The sequence below is a fragment of the Manduca sexta genome, chromosome 7, assembly GCF_014839805.1.
Source record: "Manduca sexta isolate Smith_Timp_Sample1 chromosome 7, JHU_Msex_v1.0, whole genome shotgun sequence".
Classification (NCBI taxonomy): domain Eukaryota; kingdom Metazoa; phylum Arthropoda; class Insecta; order Lepidoptera; family Sphingidae; genus Manduca; species Manduca sexta.
The window spans coordinates 10,474,028-10,492,171 of NC_051121.1; the positions used below are offsets into that span (position 1 = coordinate 10,474,028).

Genomic DNA, 18,144 nt, shown 5'->3' on the forward strand with positions numbered 1-18,144 from the left:
AACGCACTAACAATGCAGCTGATAAAGCTTTAGTTTTTATGTTATGGGGTTTGTTTTCTCCTTGGAAAATACCAATTGCATTTTATTTTGCTCGAGATGGGGTTAAAACATTTGTTTTAAAGAATATTATTAAAGAAATAGCATAAGCAGTTTTTAAATCTGGATTCATAGTAAGAGCTACAATCAGTGACCAAGGTTCTGCCAATGTTGCTGCTATTAAGTCATTAATATCAGGTTCTAATGCTGAACTCTCACATACCAACAAATATACCAATGATATCTGTTATAATATCGGCCAGAACCAATTGTACCATATCTATGATGTACCTCATTTATTGAAATGTTTTTGCCATAATTTTCAAATAAACCTCTTCTTATTGGCAACTAAAGGGCAGACTGGGAATATATTGAGAGACTTTATACAGTCAATGGATTTGGTGGCAGAGCAAGAAGCGCCAAAACTTACCGAGAAGCACATAAATCCAACTTCATACAACAAAATGAAGGTAAATAAATATACATTGTACTATCACAGTTCTGTTTATAAGTCTTGACTAACTGACAAAACATTTAGACCGTGGTTTGATTCCGCATTAAAACAGATTTTATTAATTTATTACAAAAACATAATCCCATGGAATTGTTGGAGTGTAAACAATAAGAAAAGTTATTTAATATACCTTGTTAATAAATATAGTCCAATTATAATTGCTCTTTCAGAAACATGGTTGAAACTCGACTATCATTTTAGAATTCCTAAATGTTTTTGTATAAGAGAAGATAGACATGATGGCTACAGCGTTGTAGCATTTTAGTTCTGAGTAATTTACCCTTTAAAAATATATCCATTCCTAGTCATTCTAGTGATTTTTTTATAATCTGTATTAAAGGTAATAATATTATGTAAATTTATTTATTTGCACTCCTGATCTGGCTTCTATTGTTAATTGGCAAACTTTGTCATTTACATGTGGCAATGATCATTACCTCATTTTGATTTCATCACCTGATAGCAAATTTCCTTTTCATCTTATAATTCCCCACAACCTAAATCTCCTCGTTTAAAATATAGATTAGATTCTAATAAATTAATATTGTTTAATGCTTTAGTCAAACAAAAAATTTGCTTATTGGCCCGGCCTCCAGCGTTTCTTGAAAATCTATTCGATGTCTTGTTCTTAGTTATAACAAATATTTAATTTGCCGGAGTAAAATTTTGACATCCGGACCGATCAAGATCAATTCTGTTCATCAATGAGCTTTACATCCTTTTCTAGGAGGTCTATACTCCAGTTAGCTTTATTAACGAGTGCTCTTTCTTGAACGAACTTTCAGCATTTAAAAACAAACAATAATACTGTTTTACCGATGTTAGATAATGTCGGCAATGGGGGTCATCATGTAGGTAATTGGGATCATCTGATCATAATTACCTACATGGACAGAGACGGAAAAAAATCCTGATGTGAAATTTCAAGTTATTTATAACTATATGGTTGTTGAATTGCAAGCTAAAATGTTATGATTATTATTTATATTAAGATGGGCGGCTGAAAAGTTTTTGAGTCTAAGGTATGAAAAATACTGTTGAAATGTATAAAAAATATATATTTTCAATCTCCCTCTATTTCAATACATTTGTTACATTTATTATAAAGGGCTTTTATCCCGGTAAAAAAATATTCGCCGTTTTTCTCTTGGACATGTTTGTTTAAGGCCTTCTTTTTATTATCAATGGAAAATCTCCGTCCCCGGAGGTCTTTCTTCAAATTCGAAAAGAGGAAATAATCGCTAGGAGTCACGTCTGGATTATAGGGTGGGTGGTTGATTTCTTCGAATTCGGTCTCAGCGAGGGCCTTGCTACTCGCGCAGTGTGGACGGGCGTGTTGTCTTGCAAAAACAGGATCTTACTGGTGCCCATGGCTTCAGCTATTTGCCACAACGTAATTCACCGATCTTCAAGAACAAGTTTTTTAACTTTTTCAACGTTTTTTACGGTACCAACGGTGTTTGGGCGTAGCGACCTGGGAACATCATCCAGCGACTCCTTGCCTTGTTTGAACAATCGCCTCCAACGTTTTACGGTCGCAAACGTAGGTCCGGACTCCCCATAAACTGCCTAACATCTCTTCAAATTTTCAGTCGGCGTTTTGTTCTTCATTGTAAGAAATTTTATGACATCTTTATACTGCAATTTCGTACAGAGTGCAGATGATTCGGACATGGTGACGTTTACAGTTCAATTACTAAAAACGTAATGATGCTAATGACATGAAACTTGACTTAAATACTCCCTAAGCTATTCGCACTTAGCAGTGTGTTGCGCGAGTCATAAGTAATACTTAAAGGTACTTAGGCTCAAAACTTTTCAGCCGCCCCTCGTACAAGAACAGAAATACATATTTGTTATTCAATAACCTACCTTTGGATTTATTAACTCGAAAAATTAACATGAAAAATAAGTTGTACCCGCATTGCTATTGGAGAATTTTTAATCTTTCAATATTAAAATAATCTATGGATGTCAAATCTAATTTTGAGTTTCGTGTGCGGATATGTTGGAATAAAAAATATGGTAGCCCTAATACGAAATCCATTTTATTTGTTAAAAACTAAATAAAGGCACAAAAATATAGGAATTAACAGTTTTAGTTAACTTTTGTTCAATATCAGTTGACAACGTGGTTGGTCTACGTTGTGTAGAAGATTTTTGATCGCTTCGACCTGTGACATGATCCATAATTGTTTTACGGGGTATTCTATATGCATTTTAGCTGCATTATAACCAGATAATGTGCTTGATCGAACAGCTTCAACCGCCTCACGTAAAGTTTCTCTAGATCAAGGTATTTGAGTTTCTCTTTTGAAAATATGAAGTAACTAAAACAAAAAATGCGACGAATTAACTAACACCCAATTTTGTTTTCGGGACAAGCGCACCATACGTCTATTCATTGTGGCGAACTTGACCTACTCGACAATTTTGAGGTTATTATTTTCGTTTTACTTAAAAATTCTTTATTTTTGCATATAACTAATATTCAGACAAGTTTAAATAACACATCTAAACTATGTACTCGCTTTACTGGTTTGCAGAAACCTTAAATATTTTGAAATATTTGCTGTTGTCTAACACGAGGTCATCTCTGTTTCCAGGTCTAAATGACACTAAAAATAAAATTAATCGTAATAAAAGGAACAGAGCCATCTATGTTTTTAGTGGATGCAGTTACCCCGTCGCCTGCCTCCCCTCACCTTACTAACTACCTAAAAGCTTTAAATCGAATCTATGGCCACATTTAAGCTCAAAACAAAAGTAAATAATTAAAATATTTGTTGCTCTTGACCAGAAAGTCAGATAATACGTTAGATAATCTTTGGTTGAGTAAGAGAATGAGATCGCCAAAACAATAATGTTTCTAAACTTTGGTCACTCAGTCTTGAGCGTAAATGATTACACAAGTAACCTGATGAAGAGAAAGGTCTCCCTGATTCCAACTTATGACCATTATAATATAAATGAAAATGGAACAATAGTTTATATTATTTTTTTATATTATTAGAAAGTAATTGAACTTTAATTTGAATCGGATTACATCAAGTTTGAATACCCTATGTACTTATTTGTTTAGTGGTTTGATCGGCTATCGTCGAACGAATTCGGGACTTCGGGAGTAGCCATCGTTATCGCTGGAATAACTGGTGTCACAAAAAGAACACACTGTATTTGAGTCCTCAAGTACTAGTGAAGGACGGACATTATCATCAAATCAATTCCTGGTGTTCCTGCTGGTTGTTACGGTGATATAACTCGCGTCGGTGTGTGAAAGGCGTATAAGCATGAAATATTTCTCGAACGTGCGGACAAATTTATGTTTGCGCATGCAAAACTGTTGTCTCTATACGTCGTATAGGTCGAGATCAGTTTATGAACCATAAACAAACAAAACGTATTTTTTATAGAACTATTTTAATAAAAATAGTTTAGTAATCTTTTTTCTTTCTGGTCTATACCTAAGCCGCTTTCATGTTTTCTAATTTCTTCGATTCATCTACGGTGGCGTCCTTTCCAAATTAAGATTAACACTCTTTAAGAGCGCGTGGCGTCTAAACGCACAATTACATCTGGTTAATGTCGAACTGGGTTTCTAGGCTGGCAAACCATAATGCTGGACGCTCTTTACAAAAGGGCGTGTGCGGATGCAAACACGGTAAACGTGCAGTGGTGGGTTTTGGTTACATACATCTTCTGTATCAGATTTGGCACTATTTTTCTCAGCCATTTTAACAATGTTAGTGTAAAAATTATCGAAAGTCAAGTGTATTTCTCCGTACGGGCATAATGCGACGTCAATCCTAGTTTTCGAAAAGCTTTGTCAACTATCAAGAATCAAAGTATTCATTTCAATTATCACATCCATAAAATGCAAAGAGCTCAAATTATTTGACTGAAGCAGCTCATACCCAAGGCATTTTGTCCTCTAGGTACTCTTTTCCAATAAAATAGGGTTTTTGACCTGAGATTTGAGTTTCGACGGTTTACTGTCCCGTTGGTATTCCAAAATTTATTTTTCTTGTTTTACAGCATCTACAGCATTTATTCCGAAAGCTGATAATGGACATTTTATTTCATTAATTCCACCCTCTAAAATTCTATCGGGTGAAGCTCCTAGAAAAAAGAAATCTTTATATGTATTTTAATATTTTCTTTTAGTTCAAGTTGTCATTGCAAAGTATGATTTTGGAATGGAAAGCGAGCTGTGCAGTTTGACTCATTATTTTTTGTAACAAAGGCCTCATTTTTGGCACCAGATACTCTTCAGTTTTCATACTTTCAGGGGAGCTATAGCTCTCACAGGCGTTGTGGTCACTAAAGATACGCATCGGACTATTTAAAATATCTTTTCAACCAAAACATAAAAAAGATGTTTTAATCTTTTGAAAGAAAGAAAGAATAATTTATTGTCGCGGACAACTGATGTATCACTTTTATGTCCGTTCGAACCAAATTCGAGGGTGTGTTAATGCTTTAACGATTCTGGGTGATAAAACAAGAAGTGATCTGTTTTACTATCATAGATCCATCACATTTTCATACCGTACTTGTCTAGTTTGCTGGGTAAATACAGTTTGAATGATATACGTCTTCGAAAAGGTATCAGCTTTTAGGGATTAGTCCTTATGTTTTATTTATTTATTCATTTATCATCATTTGGACAATATCCTTACAGTAGTCCGGTCAATTTAGACATTCGAAGTTACATAAAGTCCCAACAAGCTGAATTTCTGTGAAGTTGTTCAAAACATAATTATAAACAATGTCTAGAAGTTCCCCATCATTCCCCTGTAAGGAAAAAATTTAATTCAAGGTCAAAGGTCAAAAAAATGAGTTTTTCGCGATTTTTAGCAAAACGGTAAGTTTTATCATAAAAGTACCTCAGACAAAAATTGTAGATCATAAAATTATCTATAAAAAATGTATCAATACTTTTTTTCTTACGAGCCACCGTTTCTGAGATATAACGATTCAAAAAGTTATAAAAGTTGTTATCATAATATGCACACGTTTCCACGCCACCTATGAGGTAGTGTACTTAGCGCGTTTTTTTTAACGTGGTTTCCCCAGTAGGGCTACTCCTCGGGTCAGTTGTGATCCTGTTTAATGTAAAACTTTTGCAAAATAACGGAAATTTTCAAAGATTGGGAAAGATAAAAGCGATGTAAATGAAAAAAAAGTGTTGAAGTTTATTCGTCTTATTCGTAAGTTTCAAATTCTTGTTCTTCTTCTTGATCTTCTTCTTGTTCTTCTTCTCCTGCTTCTTCTTCATCTTCATTTTGGATGCAAGTAAATTGCGTCAATAGCGATGTATCGCATGATACTTCGTCGGAGTCAAACGAATCCTCCATTGTTTGTGATTCAATATTAGAGCACGACCGGCCTTGACAATTTGTGCATGCCAAAGAACAAGACAGTCCGACTTTTTTGCAACCACATTTAGCACTGCATCCCTTTTGCAGTTGCAAAAATAGTGTTCAGCAGTTTTTCCGGCGCAGGTGGAAGTAAAGTTTGAACTGGCTCTAATATATTGTTGACCAACTTCCAACCCCAGTCTGTAGGGTCTAGCTGATAACCAAGCCACACTTGAACTTGGTAATATACTCGAAAAAGATGTTGGTGAGCAGCAACTGAGGTTGGAGGAAGACAAGCTAATTGAACTTGTTTTTTATTTTTAGTATTTTTAACGAAACATGCATATCGATGCTTATCTAAACAGGTAGTTTTTTTAGGAGCTCCGTACATAGAAAGAAGAAAGCGGATGCCGTTGGTAATAACTTCTTGTTGAGTTGAATTACTCTTTTTAAAAACTTCAGCACATTGAATTAAATCTTGTTTTTCAAACATTTTGAAAACTGCTGTTTTACCCCTCCTGTAAAATGCAGATGTCGTATCACAGCCAGTTATTGCGTGTAAAAATAGTACATGATCTTTACACTTTACTAAAGTAAATAAACTTTTTGATGAATATATATCTGATTGATGCTGAGCTTTTCCTGGTTTTAAGAAAAAAATAGTTTTTTCAGTTGGCGTTCGAGCAGTGAGTAATACAAGTAAGTCAACATCTTCACCAACAACAATAGTTGTATTTGTCAAATTGAATTGCTCTATTGCTGTTTCAATAATCAATACATCAGCATCATTATTAGCTTGTTTTACCAATATATTTTCAGCCGTAAACTTTTCTTTCAACATTGAAATGAACCGAGACTTGTTGTGGGTATTTGTAAGAAATTTCTGTTGACTGGTTGGGACTGTCATAAGTTCATCAAATAAAATATCAGAAGATGAAGATGTTGCTAAAGTTCGACGACGTTGTTCTGCAGCTTTGATATTTCTCGTGCAATCATCATAGCCATCAAATACGACAGTAACTCTGGAACCAAAATGTCTACGTACATATTGAACGTATTTATCTAAGATAACGTTGAATGTTTCTTCGCTATCCCACACAACGCGGTGTAGTAAGTATCCTCCGTCAATGATGTATGTCGCATTAGTGTTGTTAATATCAATATTTACTTTTTCAAAACAATCGTAAATGGTAGATTTCTGTGTTTTACGCATCCCGATGTCATCAAATAACGATAAAGGGTAGGGAGCTAATTCATATTCAAAATATTTTTCAATTTCATCTTGAAATGCTGCAGTAATACTCATGCGTTGGAACAATAATACAGGGTCAATAGGTACTTTTTCTTCATGAACTTTTATGGAACTAGTCATAGTTAAGAGAGGAACAACTTTATCAGCGTGTTTTAATTTAATATTATTGAATGTCAGTCCTGTCATTTTTGCCATAGAAGCAAGTCCAACTTCACGAGCTTTATAACAATTAATTTTATCGTCACCAACGACACCACTCGCAATAGAAACAATTTTGTTAACCTCTGGAAAAGGATCATGCGTTGAGAACCACTCTAAAAGTCTTCGTATGTCTCTAGCATCTTTTTTTACTCGTGAATCACTTGCATCAACATGCTGCTCGGTCGTATCCATCCTAACATTAGCGATATCTTCTAATTTGTCACAAACTGTATTCATAGCATGCATACTATAAACCCATTTACTGATGACGCTCTCTTTTGTACTTCTCCCTCGAGCAATACCTCCATCTGTCTTCATAGCTTTCATCATAGACTGCTCGATTACCATGTCCGTTGAAGTTCCACAACTTAATTTGTCTGAACGTCTAACTGTAAAAAATCCTCCTGAAAACTTTTCGTAAACTTCAGGATCAATCAAATTCTGTAATTGTTCCATATCCTGCAAGTAAAGGTGTGCAGATTTAGCATAAGGAAAATGTCCAGACGCGTGAAAATAAGGAAGCATTTCTTTGACGCAGTTTAAATGAGCTTTCCAATCCCCCATACGCTCAGCTCTTAGGAATTCTTTAGCAATGGAAACCATACAAAAATATTGAATCCAAAGTTTTGCAGTTGGTCCTCGTTCCTCATATTCTTTTAGTTTTTGATTAAATTTATCAAGTAAAGCTCCAGATACTTCATCGTCATTTTCAATATCATTGTATGAAAGAGTATTACCTAATATATGCTCGATATTTACGATTAGATCTGCATCCATTATGTCATTCATTTCAACTTCTTTTAATATTATAATTGCCAAAGTAAGCTGAAGTAGTGTATGAGCTCGAACAGCTCTTGCGTAAGCATGACCATTCAGCATTTTTTCTAATGATTTTGACGCATAGATCTCTGCTAGTACTTCTTTCATGCCGCTTCCTTGCATAATATGACCAATTGCTCCCATAAAAGACATCAGTAAATGAAATCCTCCAAGTCTGATGATGATTTTTGATAATTCAGAGCCCTGAGGTGCGGCTGATACAATTTCTCGAGCTTTAGCATACAGGGGCTGGTCGAAAGTCACGATGCATACAGTGTGGCCATACCGTTTTGCATTCTCTAATGCACAAAGTAAAGTCGTATAGATAGTATTATAGTTACTGGCTGGTTGGTGAATAAATGGTAAAAATGAAATTTGAGATTTAGAATAATTCGTATGATTATTTGTTAAACGTTCAATAAAACCATTCCAACCGGGTAAAGACTCATTTTTCCATTTTCCATAAAACCATACTACATCAACTTTTTTGAGCAACGATACTGTTTCAGTTCCATAAACAAAATCTTTAACATTTATTTTACTGTAGCCTACTACACCGTCATTTGTATAAGTCTGTATCGGCACATGAGCTTTTGCCTTGAAATCATTTGCTGAAAGAGTTTCTTTTATTCGTGGCATAGGTTCTTCTAGTAAAACTGAATGTTTTGGAGTAACAATTTGAATAATACCCATTATGTGGAGCGTGTTATTGCCGTCTAGCGTATTTACATTAATATCAGCATTATCTGCAACGTATTGAATAAGAGTGCCACTTTCTGGTGGTAGGACATGAGGAGGACGATGGAAAACTGCTGCTGCCTCGTACATTATTGTATCATTATAAGAAGCACATAAACCAAAAGCCGAAAAGATTTGTATAAGACGTTTAGACCCGAACCTTCGATGAAAAAAAACTGCGAGGCCTAATTGTAATTTAGATTTAAAAGACCTTGGTCGAACAGCAGTCATGATACAATGGCAAATATTTGTGCATATTAATTTTAAATGATCTAAATTTGATCGTTTATTTTTTAAAATCACTCGTTCCACAAGAAATGTCAATGATTCTGGGATTTCATTATTTAAATCTTCAAACATGCGACTTGGTGGAGGGTAGTTAGAATTATCAAATACTGCGGTTTGAATATCTTCGCGAATAATAGCTGCAGCTGCGTCTAGGACTCTCAATCGTTCTTCTGTTTTATTCATTTTTTTTCTTTCGTACCAGGCTTGATTCAAAATATCATGATGATTATCCACTAAGCATATGAATGTTGATGCTCCCGATTTCTCAGTGATAATAAGTTTATCACCATATTTTACTTTTAGTCGTAGCTTAATCGTTCTGTTATCTAGAGTCGTAGTTTTGCAAACCTTTTGTAATTCGTTCAAAGTGAACTGACAGTCATCGCTATTTTCAATGTAAGTAAATATTTCCTCCATTGCCAAATTCATAGCTTCGTCTTTAGGACGACCCATTTTAGCTCCAGTGGAAGGTTTTAAAAAATTAGCATAGCAATCTCGATGATACTTAGCTTCAGCAGCAACTAAATCATATTCAAATTCGACTCGAGCAAGAACAGCTTTTGCTAAAGCATCGTCACGAGCCCGAGCTGTTTCCAGAATTGAATCTTTAAATTGAAGTGTACTTACTTGGCTGATTCGACGCCGAAAATCTGAGGATTTTCTTCTTTCACTCTCTTCATTTAATTTCTCGCCACAAAATAAGCATAGTTCTTTGAAACAAAAAGCTGATTCACTGATACGTGATCTAGTACGAGGAGGACTTGCTGTGGATGTACTGGCTTCTTGTTCTTCACGTTGTCTTTTATTAGCTGCAGCAATAGAAGACTTTCGAGTATAATTTTACGGCAATTTTCATGTATTGTCACAGATTTCTGATTTTTGAGATATTCCGAAAAATCATCAGCTCTTTCGATACTTGCATTAATTAATGTCTTCATACCACGTTCAACAGTAACAACTTCACTTTCAGTTAAAAGTTTAGCACAAATAAAACAATATTCAGACATTTTTAATATAAAACTCAAAACAGCACAATATAGGTTTGGATAAACACGTGTTTTCACTACAGAGTGACGCTCAAGACTAACAGTATTTCATTTATTATAGCAGGTATAAGACCCTAGCCACGCACACAATAGAACAAAAGACAGATGTCACGAAGTTACACTGGCTTAAAGATTAAGGGACTGGGTTTCATTTTACCTGATATTCTTGTAGTTAAAACTTATGTATATTTTATATTGTAAGTATAAGTTACAATGACCGATAGAAAAATATTTAAACATTTAATATATATATATATATATATTATATAAAATATTACAACTCTAGATGTATATACGTGGCGTACTCATGCATATTATGACGATAACAACTTTTATAACTTTTTGAATCGTTATATCTCAGAAACGGTGGCTCGTAAGAAAAAAAGTATTGATACATTTTTATAGATAATTTTATGATCTACAATTTTTGTCTGAAGTACTTTTATGATAAAACTTACCGTTTTGCTGAAAATCGCGAAAAACTCATTTTTTTGACCTTTGACCTTGAATTAAATTTTTTCCTTACAGGGGAATGATGGGGAACTTCTAGACATTGTTTATAATTATATTTTGAACAATTTCACTGAAATTCAGCTTGTTGGGACTTTATGTAACTTCACTCTCATTTTTTGGTCTAAATTGACCGGACTACAGGTACCTTAAACCTAATACAATATTGTCGCTATTAACTATAGTAACTATTAACTAATCCACTACTTAATACTACAATATTCAAACATCTATATCAAATATATAATTTTTTGTATATGCTCAACATTTTTATACTGTGAAATATGTAACAATCTTATATATTGTTGTGAGTTGCATTAGGAGTCACTGGCGTAAATAAAACGTGGATGGAAATTAATCTTAGTTTATTTGTGTAAATAATCCCCAAGAACTAACCACATTTATGCCGACCGGGGAGCGCACAGCAACTGCTCGGCGACACTCTCATTCTACGCGCAAAACTGTCGATTCATTGTTTCGTGTATGCTTACAGAGTACAAGCTGCTCATCAATTGTGATATATTCTCCAGGCAAATAAAACTTTTTTAGTTTTAGGTTCACACACTTCCACAACTCTCTAATAGGTGCGAGTTTGTCTCTTGATTTTCTGAGAGATTTCGTGGGTTTATCGTCGAGTCTCAAGAATCGCAGTAAAGAAGCACATCTTTTTTACCCATTGTAGCGCGAAATATTTGATTTCCAAATATTGGGTCCCATTATTCTCTAAAATCAACATTTCCTTATTTATTGACACCTTTTGTCAATAAAATACCTGTGAATGATTGAATTTCGATTGTTTACTTATTTACGCCAATTATTTTATATTTAAGGTAAAATACTGAGTACGCCTACATCTATGCAACAAGAGGCACTGGTACATTTCCTGGAGCAAAATCCAGGAGTTGCCAAAGGCTTTTTACGCACCGCTCATGCGAAGCAGAATACACAACGAAAATGGCAAGACATTTAATTAAATCTTAATACGCTAGCCGGTGCACAGAAAGGTGGAAAACGCTAAGCGAAGGTAAAATTTTCTACGTGTTTAAGGAAATTTTATCCATTTGTTTGTTATTACTTCAGCATTTAAAGCGTTGGTAACTTCTTTAATTGCCTTTGATACTGATTGCTGAGACATCACCGTCCCACGTGTAGCATCCACCAAACCTTGATAACTTCCAATGGCGTAAAAAGACAATGCTACTAAAACCTAAAATTATGTAATTGGTTAAAGAAATAGCACAACTATTGGCGTATGTTATGGAATATATTTATACTGTTTATACTTTAATGAAAAGTCGATATATACCTTATATCGTGTAGTTATGTCACTGCGACGAGGCTTTGGTGATAAACGCTGCAGCTTCTCATGTAGTTCTTCAAAAAGTTCTTTACTTAACCGATAATTATTCTTAAACTCAGTGTCGTTCATCGCGAAAGCATATATCATATCTGCATACCACGCTATTCTTATTTAATTGCGTCTCTGCCTTTTATTAATAATATTGGATTGATGCAAAATACCATACTGATAATATTTCCCTTCAAAATTTGGATCTACATAACAATCTAACATGTCAGAATTTATATTCTTATTATAAGTTAATGTGATGTAAAGATATTTAAGAACTAGCAAAGCATATTTAAAATGTATCTTATTACAACAATTATGGAACTAATATACAAAGTGCTCCAATGAAATTTCTATATTTTACATTCTCATTTATATTACAGTTTTCCAAGTCAATGTTTTCTTCCATTGGTGTAGTATATAACTTTGGGTTTATTATAATGTTTAGCTAATGATTTTACATTGTTGCGAAATATAATCTGTAGTGTCGTTGATTTCTGCAAGTAATTTTCATCACAATTTGACATTATTTTGTATGCGGAATCTAAGTCGTTTATATATTCAAGTTGCTTGTTTGTAATCGCACCACAAATGTAATTCGTGGCCTGGATATCCATCTCTTCCGACTTTGCAACATTATCAGTCATTTTTTAATCTTATGGCAGCTTCCTTACATTTCTTAAACCCCAAAAATTTTAATATACGTATTTTCCAACTATTATAGTCCGATCCAAGTAAATGACCCAATTATAAGAGTGACGCCTGAAGTTAAAAAAAAAGTAGAACATTTTCTTATGATTTTAATTATAACTTCAATTTTTACAAAAATTTATTAAAACAATGATTACTAGATAGTGACGAATTCGATGCTAGAAATCAAGTGCATGTGAGGGCGCGGACTCGGCGGTGCGGCTCGTGAAGCGGTGTCAGCAATTCCGTAATTTTTCCATGTTATTGCGTGTTCTATGTTCAAAGTCCAGTGGTGCGATGGGTCTGCAGAATTGGTACAGTCTTTAGATATAACAACCCTCTCTACAACGGCACTCCTCTAACCGCGAACGGAAATTATTGAAAACTTTTTTCAGTTATGCTGGTGTATTGTTGCCATTTCATCACGGATATTCTCCTTGAGCTGATTGATGTTTTTCAGATTATTACTGTAGACTGTGTTTGAGGTGCCCCTACAAAAAAAAGTTAGGAGGCGTCAAATCTGGACTACGAGGGGGCCATGGACATCACCTCTTTTCAAAATCAGTACCTGGGTGCATCTGTTTCACAACCACCACAGATCATTTGATGTATGACTGGTAGCATCATATTGTTGAAACCAAGTCCTAGAAATCACTATTTTTGAATTTACAATTTCTGAAACCTGAAATCATCGCAACATAGCGTCCGGTATTAACTGTGACGTTTTGCCCCCGCGCATTTTCAAAGAAATAAGGACCAATTATTCGTCTGGCCATACTGTCATTCCGTCTCTTGGCTGATCATTGCTATGATTTCTATTTGAAGATTCATCCAAGATCCAAGAAGGTGAAAGTGGTGGTGCTTTATCATTAGATTCAATATTGTTTTCTGGTAACGTAATGTCTAATAGTTTTGGTACTGGTGTTATTTCTCTGTTAGAAGCACGATTGTGTTCTTCAGAGTCAAGGTTTGGTCTAATATTTGCAAAAGATGATTCGTCACTGGTGGATTTTACTATTAATTTCAGAAGATGATTTGTCTCCACATCCTTTTGGTTTAGTTCCAATCAACAAGTCAAAAGCAGTTGTACCAATACTGCTTTAAAAAGTGCTGTTAAGTACCCTTTAAACCTGGCTTACATGACTGTACCATTGTTTTTCCTCGCCATCCACATTTTGGTGAGTAGTCAAATTATAATACGGTGGACCCGCTCCACCTGCCCATTATCACGTGGGACACCAGATGGTAATATGTTATATACCTTTAGCCTTACAGTACTTTGAAAAATCAGTGCTAGTGAAAGCAGCTGCTTTATTCGTTACAATTCTGCTTGGGTTTCCAAATGCTTGTTAATGAATCTTTAATTCATTAATTAACCCTTAATCAAACAAACTTTATTTTTCGAGTAATTTGAAATCTGGTCACGGCTTTTAGGTAAGTGGGTGCCGTAGATTTCGAAAAACAACTCCTTTTTTTTATAAAAAGGGGGGAAATGGGGGTTTTGCAGTGGGAAATTATTTCCCAGTATCCGGTATTTCAAAGCAAAATATAATTAAGTGGGAAATTATTTCCATTATCCGGAATAGCTCTCAACTTTTGATATATTTTTACTACAAGTTCTATACATGTAAGTTGCTCCTACTTTACTTGTTTCTTTTTTGTCTTATATAATAAAATTGAAAAATATAATGTAATATGAGTGAATAAAGTTATAAAATGAAACAACAACGTTAGGAATGATATATAGTTTTAATATAAACTGAAACTTAATTACTAAGAAAAATAATATTATTGAGGTGGAACAGTGTGAAAGGTTTTGAAGCAATTTTTAGCACACAAAGCTACTCCACAGGCGGAACATTGTATTTTTGTTCTCTGTTCTTTCTGTTTGGTACTGCAAAAGTGACACCTTTTGTAAGTATTATTCTCTTCTGGCAAGTGTATGCCCACATTCAATAAACGAATTTCGTCTGGCACGCCAAACCTACCCCCTTTTTTATCTTTTTTAAAAAGTACACCTGTTTGTGCTTTACATTTCCGTGTTGTGTGATTATCTATTAGGGCACGTGCTAAGCGTAACCTAAATTCTCGGTGTCCGTGAAGGGTCGCAACCAGGGATGTTATGGATATGGAATTTCGGATCTGGATATGGATATGGATATAGGAATAAAATTATATCGGTTACGGATACGGTTACGGATATGTAATTATTTCGGATTATCCGGTAGTTTCGGATAGTTTCGGTTACGGATATTAGATTAAAGTAAAATAAAAATAGTATATGACAATTTGGTTTTATTTCTAGGTTCTATCTAGTCTAGGTTATCATTTGGTATGACAATCAGTCATATAGGTAAGTTATTATTATATCTACCTACTCAATTTTCAGTTGAGTCTACTAAAAATGCAATAAGTTTAAATATTAAAAATAAATATCAATAATATAATAATAAGTTTAAATCATATTTATTATATATTATGTAATAACATAACAAGCGTTTTCCTAATTATTTTTATGAGTAATGAAACTATAACAAAATATGAAGTTGTCTATCACCTAATCATAGTTCTAATAGTCAAACCTGAGCAAAGGAAGATTATATTTAACAAAAGCAATTTTGCAGCCTTATCACCAGAAAGTCGATTTCTTAAAGGGTCATAAATTAACCCAGCAGCACTGAAAAGCTGCTCACTCGGTACACTGCCAGGAGGTGGAGACAGGTACTGTCTTACTAAATTACTTAAGCTATGATACTTGGTATGATTTTTCCACCATAAAAGTGGATCTTCTGTGAGTGTCAATCTTTTCTCTCTATTGTATTCAGTTAGTAATGTCTTTTTAACAATGAATTGATGGTACACTTCATCAGCACAATCTATATTTTGCTCTTCCTCGTCACTTATGCTTAATATTTCAGCTAGACAAGATTGAATGCGTGATTGGTTGCTTGTGCTTGTTGTTGCTAGCTCATTACGTGATCTTTTAGGTGAAGAAGGACCTTCATCATGTGAAGTTTTTGAACACCCAAAGATTTCCAAAATCTCTGACTGCACCTGTTCCTTCGTAATTTCAGTAAAAAATTTGAGCTTGTACCGTGGATCTAGATAAGTAGCTATTGTATATATTTTATTATTTTAATGTCCTGAAATCTGATATTGAGGTCCTGGATCATTTTTGTAATCATTAATTTAAAGTTGTCAGAAGTGTCTTCTTTATACTTCTCTGTTTCTAATGTATTTTTAAGAGTATAGATTAATGGAATCACCGAAGCTATTGTTGCAGTAGCACTACTTAACTCCTTTGTAATTTCTTCAAATGGCATTAGTACAGTAAAACACTTTTTCAAGTCGATCCATTCATCAGCAGTAAGAATTGGTATAGCATGCGTTCCTGAATGCGTTCCTAATGAGTCTTTTAATTTCAATATTCTTGACATCATATAATAAGTCGAATTCCAACTGCGAAAAAATAAAACTTGTGATAAATAAAATGAAACAAAAAATATCTTTACATAGGTTGTACTTAATGGGTTTGGATAAATACATGCATATTTTAATTTAAAAAAAGCCTTACCGGGTGGAACATTCCTGAAGTATACTTAGTCCTGATTGGTTCAGTCTTTCAATTTGAATTTGTTTCAATTCATTTTGTGCAATTAGGGAATGACTGAAATGAGTCGCAATTTTTTTGCACTTTGTTATCACTGGCGAGAGAAATTCTTCGGTTTCCATCGCCAATCGAACACACAATTGTAGTTGATGAATAGTACAGTTCGCATCAGTGAAATTAGCCATACTCATAGCTTTTATTATATTAGAACCTCTGTCGCGTAAAATACAATGAACTGATTCCGCGCTTAAGTTCCAGTCTTTCAAAATATTGTTCAAATTATTCGCTATAATTTCACCTGTATGGCGACCCTCTAATTGTTCACACTTAAGTATTATAGAAACTCTTTTATATGTATTCGTGATGCCATGAGCAGTAAGGCTAAGTAATGAGACATTTGCGCTGGGTTCGGACCAAACATCTGTCGTGAATGACAACTTTTCAAATTGTTTGAGTAATTCCAGAACCTTTAATCTCATTTTACTGTAGATATCAGTGCACAGTAAATTTGTGAAATACTGCCGACCTCTAAGACGATAACGTGGTAATGCTACCTGCATTAATCTTTGAAATCCCACACCTTCCACAAAGCTTAATGGCAAGTTTTGTAACGTAATCATTTCGGCCACCAATCTATCAATTTCTTTTTGTTTGGTATTAGTTTCATCCCAGGTACCATTATTTTTTAAAGACTCTGTTATTGACAACTGTTTTCGACACTCTTGTAAAGGTGTCAGCTGTTTGGATGTATGCGGTTTTTGTTGGTTATTTTGTTCCAGCAACAAAAGTTCTTTGTACTTATCACTGTGTTTTGATTTGAGGTGAAATTTTAGTGAGGTAGTACCGCCTCCTTTTCGTGAGAAGTTTCTATCACAATGTTTACATTTTGCGGAATCTACATCAACGTGATCAAAAAATGACCAAATTAAACTAGACTTTGGACGCATTTTGCCCATATTAATCAATTTAGTACGTAATACAAGACCTTTACACTTTATTTAATTAAATACCTACGCGTAAATAAAAAAATGACTACCAAAGAGAATTATAATGACTACTTATGAATGAGGTTATGTTTTTTTTTTTATTTATTTTTAGCTATGGATACATGTCCTTCAGGCGCATACTGTGATTTCTATTTTCTAGTCATAACTAGGGTTGCCAGATAACCGGGAGTCGTCATAACAAACTATGCAAGATTCACGTGGCGTGCGAGCGGTAAAACAGTCGTAACATATTATCCGTAACGTATCCGAAACTTTTATAACGGATTCGGTTACGGTTAAGGATATATTTTTATTTCGGATATCCGATAGTTTCGGTTACGGTTACGGAGCTCCATAACATCCCTGGTCGCAACATGTGTATAGTTGTAGGTAATATATGCATTTATTATGGATGCATCGAACAAAAAAAAGAAAAGTCTCATCCAGTATTTTCGTGATTTACGGCTTATTGGATACGATGATCTAAAATGATCGAATAGATCAACTCCACCCATGCTAAGTGTATACGAAGCAATTGCTTTCGGGCAAAGAATGTCTGCTCTAGAACCATCCTTTTGGGTCCTCTTTACAAGCATTGTATCTAGTGGCTGATGGGCTGTCGTAAGTATAGCGACTTCTTTCGTATCAAGCCATTTAATGGCTGTGATTGGCTCTGCAGTAACAGCTGCAAACTGATGTTTTTCCAATCGCAATGGTTTTGGTTGCTTTTTCTTTATTATATCAGG

The 18,144-nt window shown here is 34.4% G+C and overlaps 1 protein-coding gene and 1 pseudogene across 1 annotated transcript; both read right to left on the minus strand.

Annotated features, from left to right (window-relative positions):
- Positions 1-1,504: 1,504 nt before the first annotated feature.
- On the minus strand, positions 1,505-10,039 carry LOC119193842. The gene is given in 2 exon segments (XM_037447633.1): positions 1,505-6,016; positions 6,018-10,039. Coding segments are annotated over 2 exon segments (3,906 nt in total). The 5' UTR covers positions 9,662-10,039; the 3' UTR covers positions 1,505-5,754.
- Positions 10,040-15,080: 5,041 nt separating this feature from the next.
- LOC119193843 lies at positions 15,081-17,738 on the minus strand (annotated as a pseudogene).
- Positions 17,739-18,144: the final 406 nt, after the last annotated feature.